The following is a 20,423-nucleotide window of genomic DNA, read 5'->3' on the forward strand; positions in this document are numbered from 1 at the left end:
CAACGTCATAAATTATTATAATTTATGCATTTAATTAGTATATATACTGTTATAAATAAAGACCCCCCCCCCCATGTCCTTGCATGGTCTGCCTCGGCAGTGCAACGTGCCTTTCGATAGCTACCTTGTGGCATTCAGAATAATCGTGGATCTTGAGCTTCAAGCTCCTGCCAGTTGCTGACTCCCGCTGTGATGAAGCCACTGTCCACATTCGTGTTTCATATCTTGCCAGACTCGATATGAAACAGAAGGCTAGGTCTGCTACCTGAAAAGGAAGAAACACAATATTAGAAAAAAAATGAAATGTCAAAACATTTTTCGTATAGTTATGGTCAATAATGGTTTTGCGATCAAACAAGGAACAGACCCCGTTACCATTAACATTATTTTTAGTTTGCTCTTTATACACGTAATGGAGCCTTGGACGAAATTCAAACCATCTGGTCTAAAATAATCTCTGCTCCAAGTTGGTTCTAAAGATTAGGAAATTTTAAGTTTTTAAGTTGATTTGGCACTTCCATACTTAACTAAAGTCTATGTGTATTTGATATTAATAAACAACATGTGGTCATGAATGAGAAAAAATACTGAGTTAAACATCAGCATAAACTTATATCAATTGAATTTCCATTAATTGTTACCGGTCTTTTTGTTCGTTTAATCATCAATTAATGGATGGATGGATGGATGGGCGTATGATAATGTTTGGTGCGGCTTTGAAATACGATCCTCATGGACCGCAGCTACAATAAATGTAGAATTACGGAACCGCAACTATTCGCATCGCCCAGATAGTAATAAAGCGTTCACTTCAGGTGCGGAAGGTCGGGGTTTGAGACCCCGACCGCAAGACGTTAAGATATGATTCCAGTAGCTTCCTTGCCTAGCGCTCGGAATTTAAAAAGTAGGTACTGGGAAAAAGGCGTACTCAGTACTGGTTCGACCCAGGAAAGTTGTACCCCTTGGTCGGTGCTTTACACCGAAGAACCAAGAGGTATCTTCACAAGAGCTAGGCTTATAATCGCACCTGGATCTCTTGTTTCTTACTCTGTTGCTTTAAGTCTTCTTATGTCTGGATTTGAAGGCGAATAGCTGTCACTTCTATCTTTGTCACTTATGGCATTGAACACAATTTAAGTCGTGATGGCGTCACGTACGGCGGAATCAAGGCATAATGCAGCCAACGGGTGCGGAAAGATCTTGATAGACTTACAAACGCAACTTTTCAAAATATTGGGGTCGCTACGGCTCAGACGTCCCTAAGTATATATAGTCTTTGAACATGACTTAAGTCATCCTTTGCAAATTTAAACCTGTTCTAAACAAATCGATGCATGGTCTTGGCCATATTATTGTTGTCGTCGTCGTCGTTACTGAGAGATAGTGAGTAGATAGCAACATAATCTAAACACAGTTTCTTATTGACGTCATCAAAGTAAACAGTACAGAACCAATATACATTTGACTACACTTACGTCATTTTCATTATTTCTATCAGACGCTGCTGTGAGGTGGATTAGTCCTAGGACGATGATAGTTTCGTATTTTAATAATCACAAGCCTTTTTAGTGGTTTAGTATAATCACTAGCTAGTACCATTTTACAAACAATTACTTACTTTCAACAAGTCAAAATTACGATAGATATCAAACGAGTTTTATTTTTCACCAATAAAGCCCTGGTACAGTACATTCTTCTGTATTTATTATGAAAATTCATTCTCACCAGCTTGGGATGTATACATTTCTGCCTTAAAATAAAATAATCTGTTAGAGCAGATTTGAAGGCCAATAGTGTGTAGTTCTTTTTCTCAGGTATCTGTCCTCAATAATGATCGTAAACTGCCCGTAAAGGGACAATTCATAAAGATATAACATATATATGTATATTCATACATTGTCTCTTTTGCTACATTTTATAATTATGGACAAAACCAATACACCTGAGCCGAGCTGAGGTTTAAATGTTTATAAATAGTTTTGGTATAATACCAATGTCACAAAATGAATGTGGTACTCGAGTAATAGTTTCTTTCACGTTGACCAAAAAATAGTTGTGTGCATCGCATAGAGGTCAATATTATTTTCAAAATGGCGACCATGAACTTGACGAAATTACTTTCGGTACAGCTTATGATAAATTTTGCGAATTCTTCAAGTTGTTCTGAAGTCAAGTTGAAATTCTCTTAACGAAATGAACTAAATATCAAATTAATACTGTCCTAAGTTTAGATTATGACATTTGCATTGAGATTATGTTTAAAAATCCTTTCTGAAATTCGATAATTTACAATTCGTACCCAATCTTATTCGTACCAGATCGTAGTTGTTTGTAGTGTGTAATTTATGTGAAGGAACTGCATTAATTTTGTATGATTTTTTAATTTTTTTTAGCCGAAGACATGGCCTCTGTTTCAACGTCAATTCAGTGTAACATCTGTAAATATGAAGCAGGTAATGTATTCTTCTTGTACTTTACATGGGGAGCGAGAAACATAGGCCCTTTACCAAATCGGCCTCTGAGACATTAAAGCCCTGCCATTTTGGCCCCTTAAAAATATTGACTCGAGACTTCAGCCCTTAACTGATTACCAACAGAGACGTTTCGGTCCTTTATTTTTAAGTTTTTAAAACAAATATAAATAAATAAAACAAAAATTCATGAAAAATTCATTTACAACACAAAAGATGATAATGTATATTCAAATTACATTAATTTACTGGACCAACTGTCAAAACTATATATCAACACCTCTTTGTTGCTGTAGATGGCACCCACATTCTTTAGGAATTGCTAATATGTGACCTCGTGTGGCCTTGAAAAAAAATCCTCTGGAGATGCCTATTAAGATGGTTTTATATATATAGGATCTGACACGAGTTGTCATTTAATACAAGATTTTATTAAACGAGTTCATGAAATTTGTTAGTAAGCGAGCCTCTGGCGAGCTTACTAACAACTTTCATGGACGAGTTTAATAAAAATCTTGTATAAAATGACAACGAGTGTCAGATCTTTTTTATCACATGCTTAAAACGGTGTTTTTATTACCAATTTAGTTCCACGTTCCACTTTCTAAACCCATTGTTTGACAGCCAAAGTACACTGAGTGGAATGTCCATGATGCGCCATATAAATAGTTCCAAATGAAAATGACAAAAACCGCTAGCAGTTATCAAGTTTTTATTCTGATAAAGCGCTGAACAAGTCACAAGTATAAACATGTGTAGTAAAATATCGAACAACATGAATAACGAACAATTTTAACCATTAAAACACAATAAGTACACAACTTGATGACGTCACACTGAGAGTACATGCTTTTACGCGGTTTATGTGACCTACATCGTCTGTCAAGTTTTACTGTGTGCACGGATTTAAAAGTTATTCGCTGTCTCTTTCTACGATGACTTTAAAGCGTTTTCTTAGTGGACATGGATTTTCACAACATGCAGATGATTACGACGAAGCCTTACTCTGCACTGCATGGATGTTGATGTTGAATAAGTTCCATCAAGAATGTTTCCAGAGAACAAGCTGTTCTTACCGTCTTGGGACGTACGTGTGATGAGAAACCTGTGCTGCGGAATTCATATTTGTGTTTTGGTAACCGACAGCTGATTAAACTGGCAAGCAAATTTTATGGCATTGGTCGCATATTGCCTGTTAAGATGGAGATGTTTGAAATGTTCTCGTGTTGTTTGTCACTAATGTGGCTGTATTTGTTGACTGACTGGATATTTCTGTGACTAGTAATCTGCATTATCTGGTTGGCGGAACATTGTTATCAGAAAGTTTTCGAACAAGATGCTTTCTGGCACTATGATTCGTAAGCCATTTGTCTCCCGGAAGTCGTTCCGCTTCATTATTGAGGTTAGTATTTGTTGGCGTTTAAACCATTTTGTTTACAAACAATGGGGAGGGATATCTTTGTCGCGTGTGATTAGTCTAGCCAATAGAAATGTCTGATATGTTATCTAACACATGTGTAAGATAAAAATATTCGCAATGGGTATATTACACGGAAAACAAGGGTAAGCATGTGATAAATATAAATAAAAAACTATTGATAATGTAAATACCATATCGCTAAGTTACGTGATGTGCCGATGAATTGGTTGGGCCTGAAATCGGGGACAATCGATTGTATTTGGTTAGAATCATTCACCGAAGAAAAAGAAAAATATAATAATAATAGAAAAAAATATTAGTAAGTGGTTAATGAACTATTTTTTATACAACAACACTTATTAATTCAATCATAGACATAACGTATATGCATATAATGATTTTGAAAAAAAACATTAACAAGTTTATTCATCCACACTCATGTCATAAGTACATGACAAAAAGAGCATGATAGCAGTCAGTTTTGTAAATTTGCCAAAATATCAACATTCAGTAAAATGTGAAATTCATCACCAATTAAGTTTTTATCTCATAGTTTACATTTTTTAATTCTAGGAACACAGAGTCAAACTTTAATCTATTATTTCCAGACCCTAGCATTACAAACATACTTTTTATGACCATATTTGGATCAATAGTATACCATATTAATATCAAGGCCTGTGCAAAAACTGTTGTACTTTTTTGGCAATTTTTTCCACAAAACATGTTTACCACGGTTAACCATCAAATGAGATAGACATTAGTTAGAAACATTAACTATCTTGATGTACTATGATAAATAAGTTTTATATAGTCCTTATCAAATCGTTTTTTCTAATATTTCTTCATGAAACTAGGAAATTTGTAAAAACACAATTTCCAAAATAGAGGGCTATATATTGCAAATATTAATGTAAAAAGAAATAAGAATGAGCCCCTTTAATACAGCTATTTAAATCATAATTTTTATATTGATAACACCTTGTCAGACACATGTTTATTTTAAAAAGCCGGCAAATGACAGAGGTGTTTTATAATGCCAACAAACGTACAGAAGCATCCCTTATGACCACAGCATGCATTAGGGGCCGACAGTCCGAACTATTTGACATACCTTGAAAATGTCAGAATGTCAGTGACAACAGCTTTGATGATACATCATATTGTTATAGTATCATACAATATCTTATAAATCTAAAACTAAAGGTAAATGTGGTTACCATTATTGGAAAGCTCGCAGTTTGTGGAACGGGTGGCTGCCTTATTATTATATAGCTTAATCTTTAAAATATAAATGAATGTCAATATATATATATATAAAAATAAATGTCAATCTTCTCAAATCATCTTTAATCAGCTGTCAAACACATTAAGAAATTAACACGTCTTTGGACGTCATGTTCACACCCGCAACACCAACAGTATTATGTCTCAGGACAAAGGATGCATTGATCAAAGACAATTTTTCTTTTAATTTATCTCTATCTATTTAACAGTTTTAACAAAATACTTATTATAAATATAACATGTAATATTAATAAAAAAAATACAGTCGAAATGTGTCCGTAATCAGGGGCCGCAATGTCTACTGGGTGGGGCTGATTTGGTAAGGGGCCGAAAAGGTTACCGTTTCATCTAGGGGCCTATTCGGTAAGAGGCTGATTTGTCTGGTGGCCCTTTACATGTACTGGTAAAACATAAATCAAAACTGTGATGAAACAGCTAGTCTTCAGCACTACACTTGAGACTGAGCTTCATTCACTTGTAACATGCAGTGTGTTTATACCATGTGATAAATTACGTCATATATCAGTGGTCGTTATTAGCACAAGCCCGTAAGCCCTGCACTGGTAAAATGTTTTCCGGGCTTGCTCAAATTCTGAATTTTATGAAGCAGGGCTTGTTCAAAAATATGATTCCATGCAATAGTATAAGATTTCAGGCTTGTTCATCGGAAAGTCTAATTTCAATGACTGATATAATTATGCTACGTTGAAAGGCAACGTTTTGCTTAAAATGAACACTTAAAACAAAGATTACTTTTCTTTTATTCACCATATTAAATGAAAGAAACAGCAGTCTATGCCGCTTAAGGAGCCCCGCCTTTGTTTTATTATTTGTCAGACGACCTTATTGTGAAAAGGTTTGTCGCAGTATTTTAAGAAACTCAACTCTCAATCAAACTCTGGTAAAACACTGAAGGCGGGGTTCAGACTGCGCTATGTTTCATTTAAAATGATGAAGAAATAGTGAAGTTATCTTTGTTTAAAGTCTTCATTCAAAGCAAAATAATACCTTCCCATGTAGCATTTATGACGCATTTTATCACGTGGTATACACACACTGACATGTATTGAGTTACAGATATAAACCGTAAGGCTGTTGTTTTATTTAAAATTTCATTGAACAAGTCCTTTACCTTTTAAATACTTGTATTGGGTAGACAGTGCAGACATAATGATTTAATATGTTATTTTGATTTTTATATTTAGATGTTGAATGTTCGAGATGCATTGAATGCAGCCATGGATGAGGAGATCGCCCGTGATCCTAAAGTCTTCCTAATGGGGGAGGAGGTGGCTGAATATGATGGCGCTTATAAGGTAAAGTTTGTGCGAATATGTTTTCTATAATTATGATTATAATATAACTGAAAAAAATAATATCAATGAAAGATTATCTGGATATTAGCCATATATAAAAGAAAAAAATATCGAGCAATGCAGGGTTCGAATTTAACTTTTTGAAGCAACTCGCAAAATGAAAAATCAACTTGCAATTTTATTTTTGCTTAATTCCCTTATAATATTGTCTAATTACAGTAGAAATTTACACCTCAGACATATTATGAATATTAAAAAGTATCAATCTTGAGTGACTCGACTCCTAGAACTTTAAGGTGGTTTATTCTATTTGAGGGGTACGGAAAGACTCATCAGATGCTGACCGCGTTGTGATAACAAAGCTGTCCAATAATTTGACATTGTTTACTTTGTATATTTACCCTCGCCATCGGGAAATACCCCTTCGGCAAGCACGCTTCAGATTCCATTAAGTCTATACTGGAGTATTAAAAACAATAACATTATTAATTTAAAAGAAATAAAAGCAACAGTAAATGTAGCGTGGATGCTTTGGACCATGAAATATATCGATCGACGAAGTCTATTCACTTTGACAGTTGGGCGGAAATATATTCAAAGGTTGATGGGGTTTACATATAGTGCGCGAAAGTGCTAAATTTAGCAAATGATTGAGCTAGGTGATTACGTCATTTGCATTTACTATGTCTAATGCACACCTCGGAGCATCCCGGAAAGATTCAAAATAAAACTCTGCCTTTTCTGTATTTGTTTTATTTTTGAAAACTAAATAGAGCGTGACTCCGTACTGTCTTCTTTATACTGGTATTGTAAACATGCCACTTATAGGCTGTTAACACTCGACTATGTAGCGGAGTTACGTTCATGTTTATTCTACTTTCCTTTTCACATTTTGTGGTCTAGAAAAAGCCACTCGCAGAATTTTGCGAGCTTGAATAAATGTCACTCGCAATTTGCAAATGTTGCTCGCATTTTGCGAGTATGCGAGTCTAAATTCGAACTCTGCAATGCTTTTTAATTTACTATTATGTGATGCAGAATATTCCAGTGTTTTCTTTGACAAGGAGTCCCTTTTGAAGCTAGGAACTCCCAATTTTTAACTTACTGTGCATCCCTTTGTCCCTGTTTATAAACTGTCATTGAGTATAAACCATTATATTTCAACGCATAACCCCCAATTTGTTATGCACCCCTTCGAAGAAGAGGGGTATATTGCTTTGCACAGGCATGTCGGTTGGTCGGTCCGTAGGTAGACCAAAGCTTGTCCGAGTGATAACTCAACAATTCCTGGACGTATGGTTATCAAACTTGACATGAAGGTTGGGCCTGACCAGTAGATGACCCCTGTTGATTTTAGGGCTAATCGGGTCAAAGGTCAAGGTCACAGTGACCTTTATTGGTAAAATAATTTTAAAGCTTGTCCGAGTGATAACTCAACAATGCCTAGACCTATGGTCATCAAACTTGATATGGAAGTTGGGCCTGACCAGTAGATGACCCCTATTGTTTATGGGGGTCATCAGGCCAAAGTTCAAGGTCACAGTGACCTTGAATGATAAAAGGATGTCCAAGTGATAACTCGACAATGCCTGCACCCTTGGCCCTCGTTCTTGACTTGGAGGTTGGGCCTGACCAGTAGCTGACCCCTATTGTTTTTGGGGCTCATAGGGTCAAAGATCAAGGTCACAGTGACCTTGAATGGTAAAAGGTTGTCCGAGTTATAACTCAACAATGCCTGCACCCATGGCCCTCATAATTGACTTGGAGGTTGGGCCTGACAAGTAGATGACCCCTACAGTTTTTGGGGGTCATTGGGCCAAAGGTCAAGGTCACAGTGACCTTGAATGGTAAAAGGTTGTCCATGTGATAACTCAACAATGCCTGCACCCATGGCCCTCAAACTTGACTTTCAGGTTGGGCCTGACCAGTAGATGACCCCTATTGTTTTTGGGGGTCACCGGGCCAAAGGTCAAGGTCACAGTGACCTTGAATGGTAAAAGGTTGTCTGTGTGACTACTCGACAATGCCTGCACCTATGGCCCTCAAACTTGACTTGGAGGTTGGGCCTGACCAGTAGATGGCCCCTATTGACTTTAGGGGTCATTGGGCCAAAGGTCAAGGTAACAGTGACTTTGAACGATAAAAGGTTGCCTGAGTGATAACTCAACAATGCCTGCGCCCATGGCCCTCAAACTTGACTTGGAGGTTGGGCCTGACCAGTAGATGACCCCTATTGATTTTAGGGGTCAAAGGTCAAGGTCACAGTGACCTTGAAAGCAAACTTGACAATTCCTTGACCTATGGTCATCAAACTTGACATGAAGGTTGGGCCTGACCAGTAGATGACCCCTCTTGACTTTGGGGGTCAAGGTCACAGTAACCTTTAACGCAAAAAAGTTAACAAATCTTCTCCCAGTGATATCTCAACAATGCATGAATCTATGATCATCAAACTTGACATGTAAGTTGGGCCTGACCAGGAGATGACCCTTATTGATTTCAGGAGTCATTGGGTCAAAGGTCAGGTTCACAGTGACCTTGAATGCGAAAATGTTTCAAGTGATAATTGGACAATGCCTGCACCCATGGCCCTCAAACTTGAGTTAGAGTTGTGTCTGACCTGTAGATAACCCCTTATGATTTAAGGGGTTATTGGGTCAAAGGTCAAGGTTACAGTGACCTTGAACGAAAAATGCTCGTCTGTGTGATAACTTGTCAATGCCTGCACCCATGGCCCTCAAACTTAACATTTATATTTTTGGTGACTAGCTGATGACTACTATGGATTTTGAGGTCATAGAGTCAAAGGTCATGGTCATAACACACTCAATCCTCAAACTTTGAATGGTCATAATCTTAAAACTGCCTCAACGGCATACAATGTCAGCGACAAATCAGCTGTCATTTCGGTCCATGCATATTTCATTCAATTGTCCATATAATCCTGACAACATGGCGCTCAGGGGGGGGCATAATGTTTGACAAACATCTCTTGAGTGTCACAAGACCCCAGCTGAATATTTGTATGGATGAACAAGCCCGAATTCTTATACTATTGCTTGGCATCAAATTTTTTAACAAGCCCTGTTATATAAAATATCAGAATTTGAGCAAGCCCGGAAGACATTTTACCAGTGCAGGGCTTGCGGGCTTGTGCTAATCTCGACCACTGCATAACCCCAATTTGTTGACCATGCGGCTAACAAACCCCAGCTAAAAAACAAAAGGGAAAATCCTGATGTGCTGCAGTGTTTTGACTTTGACTGTATATGGACTATTATAATTGAAAGTGTTTTAACGAATTCTACTGAAAATGTTACATTAGACCTGGTGTTGTCCGCGATGGGGTAACAAAATTTAATCTCGAATTCCTTTAAAGGCATGAGGTAACTAATTAGAACTATCCCACCCAGAATTTCATTTACCGTTTTCGGCTAATTCAATGTATATTCAGATTTAGACATTTGCAAGCAACTTCGCTATATTGTGTAACAGACTGATATCACTCTGTTTCATGAGGTATTACCTTTAAACATGAGGAATTTTTAAGTTGCAAGTTTGTTTTTATGTTGATGTAAAACCTGGTCAAGTGAATCAATATTGTAACATAACATTATAATATTTTGTCACAATAATGATATGAACCATTGTTTCAGCTTATATTTGGTCCCTTAATGAGCCCACAACAATATCGAGATTTTACTGTTATTTGTGACATTTACAGCATTTTCTGTCAAAATAAACTTATATCCAACATTTTTGTTTTCAGGTTTCTAAGAATCTGTGGAGGAAATATGGAAGTGACAGAATCATGGATACGCCTATCACAGAGGTATACTTTCACTGTTTCTTCTATACCCTTTGACCACAGAAATGGGCTGTGGTGATCCTTTGTCTGCTGAAAGTAGGCTGTGCTGAAGCTCCCCATCAGAATTAAAAATCAAATATTTTGAAAAATGTTTTTGTTTTTCCACTTGAAGAAATTCTGATTTAAAAGGTTATTTCCCCGAAATACTGATAAAGAACACATTTTATTTTAATATTTCAACAACAATTTATTCGGAAACTAGGGGAGGGGGGGGGGTAGTCTGCATTACTAACAGAGGTGTTCGCTCTACACTAGGGGCGCTTTCTCATAGCCTCTAGAAATGGAAAACAGTACTGGTTTTTGCCCTGGAAACAGACTTGAGAGTGATTCATATACGCTTACAGCTGTCTCGACAATAAGGTTAAAAAGATTGGTATAAACCAAACATGCATAGTAATGCATACAACAAAACAACTTGTATAATATGTAACTATGTTATCTTCTTTCAGATGGGTTTTGCTGGAATAGCTGTAGGAGCAGCCATGGTAAGTGTTTTAACGTTTTGAAAATTATATTTAAATATAAAACAAGACATCGGTTTATGGTGATATAGGCCTCCAGCCCTTAACATAAGAATATGGATATAGTAAATATACACATAACATGCAATTATAACAGTTAAGTAATTTACACATTTTTACGACTTTTGAATTATTTACAGTAATTGCTTCTTTTAAATGCAAAAATATATCTTATTTATATCAGATGTTCAACTTTTAACATGGACTAATTTGGACATAAAGTTTCTTGATTGTTTGATTGTCATTAACTTTTAGATAAACTAGCTCAAATTCTTACACTGATGCTTTCACTTTGAGCAAGCCCGGAGAGCGTTTTACCTATGCAGGCTTGTGGACTTGAGCTAATATTGACCACTGGTTGGATCGCTGATAAACGTGAATTGGATAAATGCATCCTAACACAATTCATATTGCTATAGAATACATGCATGACATGATTATATATCCTACATATTGTTTTTGAAACAACTTAAATTATCATGTGTTGAATTCTTGTACTTATAAAGATTGCACTCTAACCAGTCTGTGAATTTATGGTATTGAATTACCGTATAACTTAGGCTGGACTCAAATCAGTTTGTGAATTTATGACATTGATTTGTATATATATATATATATATATATATATATATATATATATATATATATAATATCTCTTAGGCTGGACTCAAATCAGTCTATGGAATCTGGTGTTTTTAGGCTGGGCTCAAATCAGTTTGTAAATAAATGATGTCCATCTAAATATATGATGTCCATCTTCTCCATGAATTATCATTTAACTGAATTTCATTCTTTTTATAAAATCTTGTTGTTTTTCAGGCTGGATTCAAACCAGTTTGTGATTTCTTGTATTTTTCAGGCTGGACTCAAACCAGTTTGTGATTTCTTGTATTTTTCAGGCTGGACTCAAACCAGTTTGTGATTTCTTGTATTTTCAGGCTGGACTTAAACCAGTTTGTGATTTCTTGTATTTTTCAGGCTGGACTCAAACCAGTTTGTGATTTCTTGTATTTTCAGGCTGGACTCAAACCAGTTTGTGATTTCTTGTATTTTTCAGGCTGGACTCAAACCACTTTGTGATTTCTTGTATTTTCAGGCTGGACTCAAACCAGTTTGTGATTTCTTGTATTTTTCAGGCTGGACTCAAACCAATATGTGAGTTTATGACATTCAACTTCTCCATGCAAGCCATAGATCAGGTACGTTTTAACATGTAACCATTAATTAATTCTTTTTGGTACAGAAATGCCAAAGAAATGTTTATTCATTTTTGCCAAATTGAGTCTTGATATTAATGGTAGCATGAAATAAATTTTGATCTAAAAATAATAATTGTTCATAATTGTAATATAAGCACAAAAGTTGACACTAATTTTGCTTTTTGTGAAGTAGCCGGGCATTGGCTACGGCAAATAAAAGTAGAAAGGAACTATATTGGATTTTAGCTGTCTGCAAGATCAAGCTAGAATAAATTAGCATAACACCAAAATTGCTTTAAAGCTGCACTCTCATAGATATACCATTTTTACAACTTTTTTTTGTCTTGAAAAGATCAAATTTTTGCGTAAATATCTGCAATCCACTGATAAAAGATTGCTGACAAAAGATCAGATGACAGATGTTCATATTTCCTTTCGAAAAATAATGTTTGATGGCTTAAACCGTTACTTACAGTTTAAGAAAAATGCATAAAACATCAATTTTTCAAACTTTAATATAAAAATCTGCAATCTAATTTTTTGTCAGCAGTCTTATATAACTGGTTTCCATGCATTTTCGCAAAGATCAGCTTGTTCCAAGGCAAAAAAATAAAGAAGGCGTCAAAACGTTTAATCTGTGAGAGTGCAGCTTTAAGTATTAAAGTTGAAATGTAAATGATATTTTTTTTGTTTTATCTAGATCATCAACTCGGCAGCTAAAACTTACTACATGTCTGCAGGAAAAGTGAGTTATATGTTTTTATCATGTTATATTGATACAGGCTATGGAATAGCATATAAATAAGCCAAAATAAAAATAATGCTGTTGTAAATGTTACCCTATAAACCCTATTTTTAAAGTCCCAATTGTAATGATTTTTTTGTGATTTAAAAAAATAATAATTAAGATTATTGCCGATGTTTGGGGCCCATCAAGGATTATATTAAATTGTAACATGATCGCTACCATGCAGTGCATTTATTTTACTCAAACCATTATGACAAACCAGGAAATTCTTACATTATATTTTCTTTTTCTTCAGGTTCCCGTACCCATTGTTTTCCGAGGCCCGAACGGGGCGTCAGCAGGTGTGGCGGCGCAGCATTCTCAGTGTTTCGCAGCCTGGTATGGTCATTGCCCAGGGATGAAGGTTATTTCTCCGTGGAATAGCGAAGATTGTAAGGGTCTCCTTAAGGCGGCCATCAGGGACCCAAACCCAGGTATGTGTGGAATGGATGATTTCACACGTCTCAGTGTTCTTTCATCTGGGCTATTGGCCAGTAAATCATATAACTCACGGGGAAAAGGCAGTTATTTTCTTAGTATATGGGTGGGTGTCTTTTTTTATTAATTTGGAGCTCAAAAAGGTTAAGTTTGCTCCTGTTGGGGGGGGGGGTTTATAATTCAAAAGTGCTTTCGCTCTGGGGTTTATATGTTTAATTGGAATAGCCCTCTGGTATGGTCACTGTCACAGATTGTAAGGATTACAAGGGTTTCTTTTAAGTTCCAAATAAGAAATCTTAGCCTGCGCAAGCATTCGATATTTCAGTTTTTTTGCAATACTAATAAAAACCGAACAGCAAACGTTCGCTGGATACTGTATCTGAACGCATGGCAGAGTCCCTTTTAATGAGACCCATTTGATTGAAAGTCGCTAAATATTATGTTTGTTTCATTTCAGTGGTGTTCTTGGAGAATGAGATTATGTATGGTGCGCAGTTCGAGATGTCAGATGAAGCCATGGACAGTGATTATGTATTACCCATCGGCAAAGCAAAAATTGAAAGGGAGGGTGAGTTCGGCTTAGTTTTCTTAAACTTGTTCATAATTTCCTTTGTACATGTAATTTAGTTAAAAGGAGCATGATTTAGGTTTACATTTGATAGATGGCAATTGTTTGTTTTTTAAATTTTAATGCATTATTACCAGTATGTTGAATTCATTTGACTTTAATGATCAAAACAAAACAAAAAGCATATGATTTGTGAACAGTTCAATTTAATATTTTCCTAAATGTAAATTATTTTTTTAGTTAATAGATTTGGGCTACAAATTTCTGAGTTAAAAAAGCACCAAAATATCACTTATATATATATTTATTAATGAGTTAATCATATTGAAATAAAAGTAAAAAAAATTTTTGCATCCGTCAAGTGTAACTAAAATTGTGCCCTTTAATTTAAATGTATGATCAATTGTGAAGACAAGTTGTCTGATAAGTCCAGTGGTTACTGCACTCACTTCTCACTAAGGCTTCCTTGGTTTGATGCCCGGGCCAGGCGTATGAGGGTTTGGTTTTTGGTCACCAATTAGCACAAGTGGGTATCGTCTGGTTATTCTGTTTTTCCCATATTACCCACGACCAATTAGTCAAACCAGTTATCAAAATTAGAATATTGGATTTTCTTAGAAAGCCCATGTTCTGACACTATTGCTTGGCATTAAAACTCTCAACAAGCCCTGCTATATAAAATAAAAATAATAGCAAGTTTGGGGAACATTTTACCGCTGCAGGGCTTGCCTGCTTGTGCTAATTTTAACCACTGTTCTACCAGTGAGAGTGATTTATATAATATTGCTAATTAGCTATTACTTGTTTTGCAATTGTTATAATAATAACGATAAATATGTTAAAACATAACTAGTACACATTTTGTGTTCTCCAGGCAAACACATAACTCTGGTGGCCCATTCGAAGTGTGTGGGAACGGCGTTGGATGCTGCCAAAGAACTGGCTGGAATCGGAGTGGAATGTGAGGTGAATAAAACAAAGCCCATGGTTAAACCTCATTTATTGTCAGGTTGTTTTTATGTCCTTGAGAAGGGGCAGAATATCGGCTTTTTTTTCAAAAGAAATCCAGTGTATATTTTTTTCCAATTTTGACTAGAGTCTTCGCCCCCGAAAAACCCTGATAGCACATTTAAGTACATTACCATGCACTGGTAGCTCCCTTGATTATCATGAAAACAAAGGATTTGGTGTATGTTTTTACTGGAAGTCAAGAAAAAGCTATGCAGTTGTCTGCATTGTAGGAATTGTAACCAGTGTAAGGTATGAATTATGAAGTATTACTCATAAAATCATTTGACCTCCAGGATTTTCATTCTCATACACAATAGCAATAATGCTATATATGTGTACAACATTTAGATTTGTCATCATCAAACCTCTGATGGATGAGAATAATGATTTTATGCTTTTCACTATTTAAATATAAACTGTAACACATTCATATGTGACCAGCAAATGTGATAAGTTGATCCAAAGTTTGATATTATTAAATTAATTTGCTTAAATTTCAGAAACAATTTAAGATTATTTTTTTTGTCAAAGTTTTTTATTTTGAATGTGATTAATTTGAATAAGTCATCTGTTTTTCAAAAAAAAGGGTTGATTTATTGGGATGCCCTTCTGCCTTGATGTCTTAGTCAGTATTGTCGTTGTAGTCATGGTACATTTAATAAACCTTTACCATAACTAAAACACTGAAAGACATTTGTATGAAACTTGGTAATTATGTGTCCAGAGACGATACACATATCATGATATGTACATCAAGACTCACAATTTTGCTTCAATTATAATTGTGATAAAATGCCCCTTCTTCGATTGGAAACCAACAGATGTACATTTGTATTTCCTTCCCGAGCTTTGATCATTTCTTAACCACAGTGCACTCTTTCATTTGCATATTATTATTTTTTATTTCATATTTTTCAGGTGATTAACTTGCGATCAATCCGTCCAATGGATGAGGAGACAATAACAAAGTCAGTAATGAAAACACACCACGCTGTTACTGTTGAAGGTGGCTGGCCGCAGTTTGGCGTCGGTGCAGAAATATGCGCAAAAATCTTAGAAAGTAAGCTAGCTGGGTTCTGGTTTTATTAGCTTGTCTGTTTTTCGTATGAAAAATGAGGTATGGTAACAGCCTTGATGTCGTTGTCAGAGTTTATAGCTAAAATTTACCTTGGCAATAATTCGAAAATCATTTGAAATATTCAAATGAAACTTGGTACAATGATGCCAGAGATATATATATATAACAGTATTTTGCGCAGAAATGTATGCAATACTTTCATGTTATGGCTGAAAATGTAGACATCATTTCTTATATATCAAGTCATTTCCTGTAAATGAGTCATTTCCTGGATATATGTCATTTCCTGTATATGATGTCATTTCCTGTATATGATGTCATTTCTTGTAGTTGATGCCATTTTCTGTATATGAGTCATTTCCTGTATATGATATCATTTCATGTATATGAGTCATTTGCTGTATATGATATCATTTCCTGTATATGATGTCATTTCTTGTATATGATATCATTTCATGTATATGATGTCATTTCTTGTATATGATATCATTTCATGTATATGAGTCATTTCCTGTATATGATATCATTTCATGTATATGATGTCATTTCCTGTATATGATATCATTTCATGTATATGATGTCATTTCCTGTATATGATATCATTTCATGTATATGATGTCATTTCTTGTATATGATGTCATTTCATGTATATGATGTCATTTCCTGTATATGATATCATTTCATGTATATGATGTCATTTCCTGTATATGATGTCATTTCATGTATATGATGTCATTTGCTGTATATGATGTTATTTCCTGTATATGATGTCATTTCTTGTATATGAGTCATTTGCTGTATATGAGTCATTTCCTGTATATGATGTCATTTCATGTATATGAGTCATTTCATGTGTATGAGTCATTTCCTGTATATGATGTCATTTCATGTATATGAGTCATTTCCTGTATATGATGTCATTTTCTGTATATGATGTCATTTCTTGTATATGATGTCATTTCCTGTATATGATGTCATTTCATGTATATGAGTCATTTCCTGTATATGATGTCATTTCATGTATATGATGTCATTTCCTGTATATGATGTCATTTCTTGTATATGATGTCATTTCTTGTATATGATGTCATTTTCTGCAATGCATACAACCTGATGAAAGCTAAAATAATGGTTTTAATGTTGAAGTTTGACTTCTGTTAAATTTATTGTGACTTCTGTTAAATTTATTGATACAAATTGACTTATAAAGATATATGTTTGTTTCTTCAGGTCCTGCCTTCAACTACCTAGATGCCCCAATTCTGCGAGTCACTGGGGCTGACATCCCCACCCCGTATGCTAAATCACTCGAAGATTTAGCGTTTCCACAAGCATTTAATGTTATAAGATCTGTGAAAAAGGTTCTGAATATCAAGTGATGACATTTTATTGTATTTTAGCGAATGAACTAACGTTAGAATGTTTTAAATTTTTGAAGTGTGGTACAACATCAATTGAAAGGGGTGTGTTTATGAAAGTAATGTTTGGACATGATTTTTTTGTAGATGTAAGTAAAGAAAACATCTTACAGTTATCAGTATATTGTTCACGGAAGTTTAGTGATTGATTGTTTTATTTGAAGTAGTTATGAAAATTTAGGGGCGGGTAATCCTAAAATCAGGATTGATAACCTTTCATTTCAGACTGCTGTATATTTACAAAACTTTTGTTGTTTTTTTTAAATTGTGTTATTGATACTCATTATCGTAAGAAATTGTCTAAAGAACCACACAATGGGTTTAAATTGCTTTCATGATATTTCAAACCAATTTCAACAGAGGTTCTTTGGCCCCTTAACAGGAGACTTGTTGAGACTTGTTTATTGGAATTATCTCTTTCAGTGTGTGTATACCACTTGATAAATTATGTCATATATGCTACATCGGAAGGCAATATTTTGCTTAAAATAAAGATTCACATGCTTTTGGTTGTATGAGCCTTTAACTTACAATACAGTTTTTACTTGGCTTGAATTTTTCCAACAGCACTCAAGAGCTATTTAAAGTTCTATTTAAAGCAAGCGTAGCAAACATTATTGATTTTACCTATGCAGAGCTTGCAAACATTTGCAAAATCTTACCATGGTCATTTAAAGAATAAATGCGGTTACTGAAAACCCTTAATTGCTCTTTGATGCTAACTTCACAAAATGCATATAGGTTGTGTATGATAATGTATAAGGAACTGTAGAAGTTTATTGTGCTCTATTTTGAGATTTTGTTATTTCTTGTTAAATGTAAATGCTGTAATAAGTCGCTCTTATCTTGTTATTAGTATTATTGTATAATAAATGATTTTAAGAAACCATGATAAGCTAGTTTTACTATAAACCTGAGAAATAATAGAGCGATAAGTAACCTTTCGAATACATCAAATTGCCTTTTGAATTATATCTTCGGTTATGTCAGAAATGTCAGCGGTGTGAAATCAAAACTAAGACAATGAAAATGTGCCGCTATGTTTACATTTTGTCTTAAAGCTGCACTCTCACAGATTGAATGTTTTGACAACTTTTTTTTTTTTGTCTTTGAACGAACCGATTTTTGCAGTAATCCATGGCAAGCATATTATATAAAGACTGCTTGAAAAAAAATCAGGTCACAGATTTTTATATTTAAGTTAAAAAATTGATGTTTTAAATGGAAATATGAAAATCTGCGTTCTGACCTTTTTGTCAGCAATGTTTAATCATTGGTTTGCAGGTATTTACGCAAAAAAATGCTCTTTCCAAGACAAAAAAAAAAGTTGTAAAAATGGTAAATCTGTGAGTGCAGCTTTAAAGTTATGCAACTCGTTATTATTGCATGATGTTTGATCAATCCATATCCAATAGAAATATGTATTGGCATAAGATTTCAGTATTTTTGAAAATATTTCTCTTCTATAATATATTGTACAAATGGCTTTTCAATTTTGGAACCCTCTTTTTCATTATTCAGGGATTTCTAACTTCCACCGGGACCCATAAATATGTGAACACAAGTTTGTAAAAATATGTATTTGACTTAATGTTGCATAATTATAAGGACTCTATAATATGATTGTACAGTGTCTGTTATATGCATATAATGGAAATATTCATAATTATAATATTATTGACCATTTATTACACAAGAGAGGAGAGATTATTTATGTGAATATACTAACTATACATGTTTACAGACTAACATTTATTGTCAATAGTATCAATTATCAAAGATCATTTATACTATGCATTTTCTTTGTTAACCCCAACCTTAAGTTTAAAGATGCACTCTTACTCCCAAATAAGATTAACCATTATTAATAATGTTTTAATATTCCAAAAAAGGATGAAAAAATGTGGAAAACAATGGTTCTTATGAAAGATACCGAGTTAAATTTGAAAGAAATGAGCATAAAGCTCGGTATTTCTACCTTAAGAGACTATAGTAGACCACAGTAAATCTTTTAGCATTCACCAATCAATAAATATTTTTGCGCTTTCTGCTATTAAATGCACGGTTACAATCTTGTTATCAGTAATTAATATTTTCCATAAATGCATTATTTAGTAAGTAATTAAAGGTTTATCACTCAAAATTGATGTTTGTTATACATGTGTATGCATAGGTTTTGAATAAGAGTGTCACTTGAATATAAGTTTTGGGCTAAAGCCCCAAGCTCGAATTGTGACAGTGTGTATAAATGAATACAAACTTTGTATACCGTTTGTTTTATATGAAGTTTAATCTATGAATATGACTAAGCATTGATCTGATTTCATGTATAAGTTTTAACCTTGTTATTATCATTAGAAACTAGTTAAAAATATTTCAGTTTGGCTGTGAAATGTTTGGCATTGTTTTACTATACAAAGAGCAGGGTTTCTGTGTAAGTTTTTAGAATTTGTGCTTCTCATATTATTTGTTGTTGAAAATAAACACTCTGAACACTGTAGTGCGTTGCTATTGACAAGTTGTAAAAAAGAATCCAATCTAGCCTTGTAATTTCGACAATTATAACTTTATTACCAAAATGAGATATTTGAACAGGGATGGTGATTAGTTTGCGAAATCGCTGATTTCTGTGAATGGAATGGCTATAGAAAGTTAGATACAAAGCAAAAAAATGACATTTGAAGATTTTAAGATTCAAAAAAAAAAAAAATTGGTTGATTTTGGTTGTTACTTCCTTTGTCGTTAGTATTGACATTCCAGTAAGCTTCAAATTTAAAGTCCGCAGAGCCCTAAAAAAGGCTTCTAAAAATAGTCATTTTTTCCGTAGCAGGGTGCTTCACCCCTTTTGATCCCCATTGAAGCCTTAAGCGCACCAAATCCCTGAACGCCAGAATGGTTAGGGCTCTTTCAACTGCTATGTCAATCACATCCTCTTTAATGAACGGTGATGCTTTAATTTCTTCTCTTCATTCGTCAAAGACCAAGTATTGTAGACATCACGCCCTTTCGTTCCTATCCAAAGTAAAAGATAGCTAATGTGC

At 34.6% G+C, this 20,423-nt stretch overlaps 1 protein-coding gene across 1 annotated transcript; it reads left to right on the forward strand.

The window, feature by feature from the left end:
• The first annotated feature begins 2,069 nt into the window (after positions 1-2,069).
• Positions 2,070-19,880, forward strand: LOC128217061 (pyruvate dehydrogenase E1 component subunit beta, mitochondrial-like). The gene is made up of 12 exons (XM_052923908.1): positions 2,070-2,123; positions 2,394-2,453; positions 6,384-6,494; positions 10,264-10,326; positions 10,812-10,847; positions 12,020-12,082; positions 12,783-12,827; positions 13,126-13,303; positions 13,765-13,875; positions 14,750-14,841; positions 15,805-15,946; positions 17,195-19,880. Exons 1-12 carry the CDS (start codon positions 2,091-2,093, stop codon positions 17,341-17,343), a joined length of 1,083 nt encoding a protein of 360 aa, XP_052779868.1. The 5' UTR covers positions 2,070-2,090; the 3' UTR covers positions 17,344-19,880.
• The last annotated feature ends 543 nt before the right edge of the window (positions 19,881-20,423 follow it).

This window comes from Mya arenaria, chromosome 14, assembly GCF_026914265.1.
Source record: "Mya arenaria isolate MELC-2E11 chromosome 14, ASM2691426v1".
Lineage (NCBI taxonomy): Eukaryota > Metazoa > Mollusca > Bivalvia > Myida > Myidae > Mya > Mya arenaria.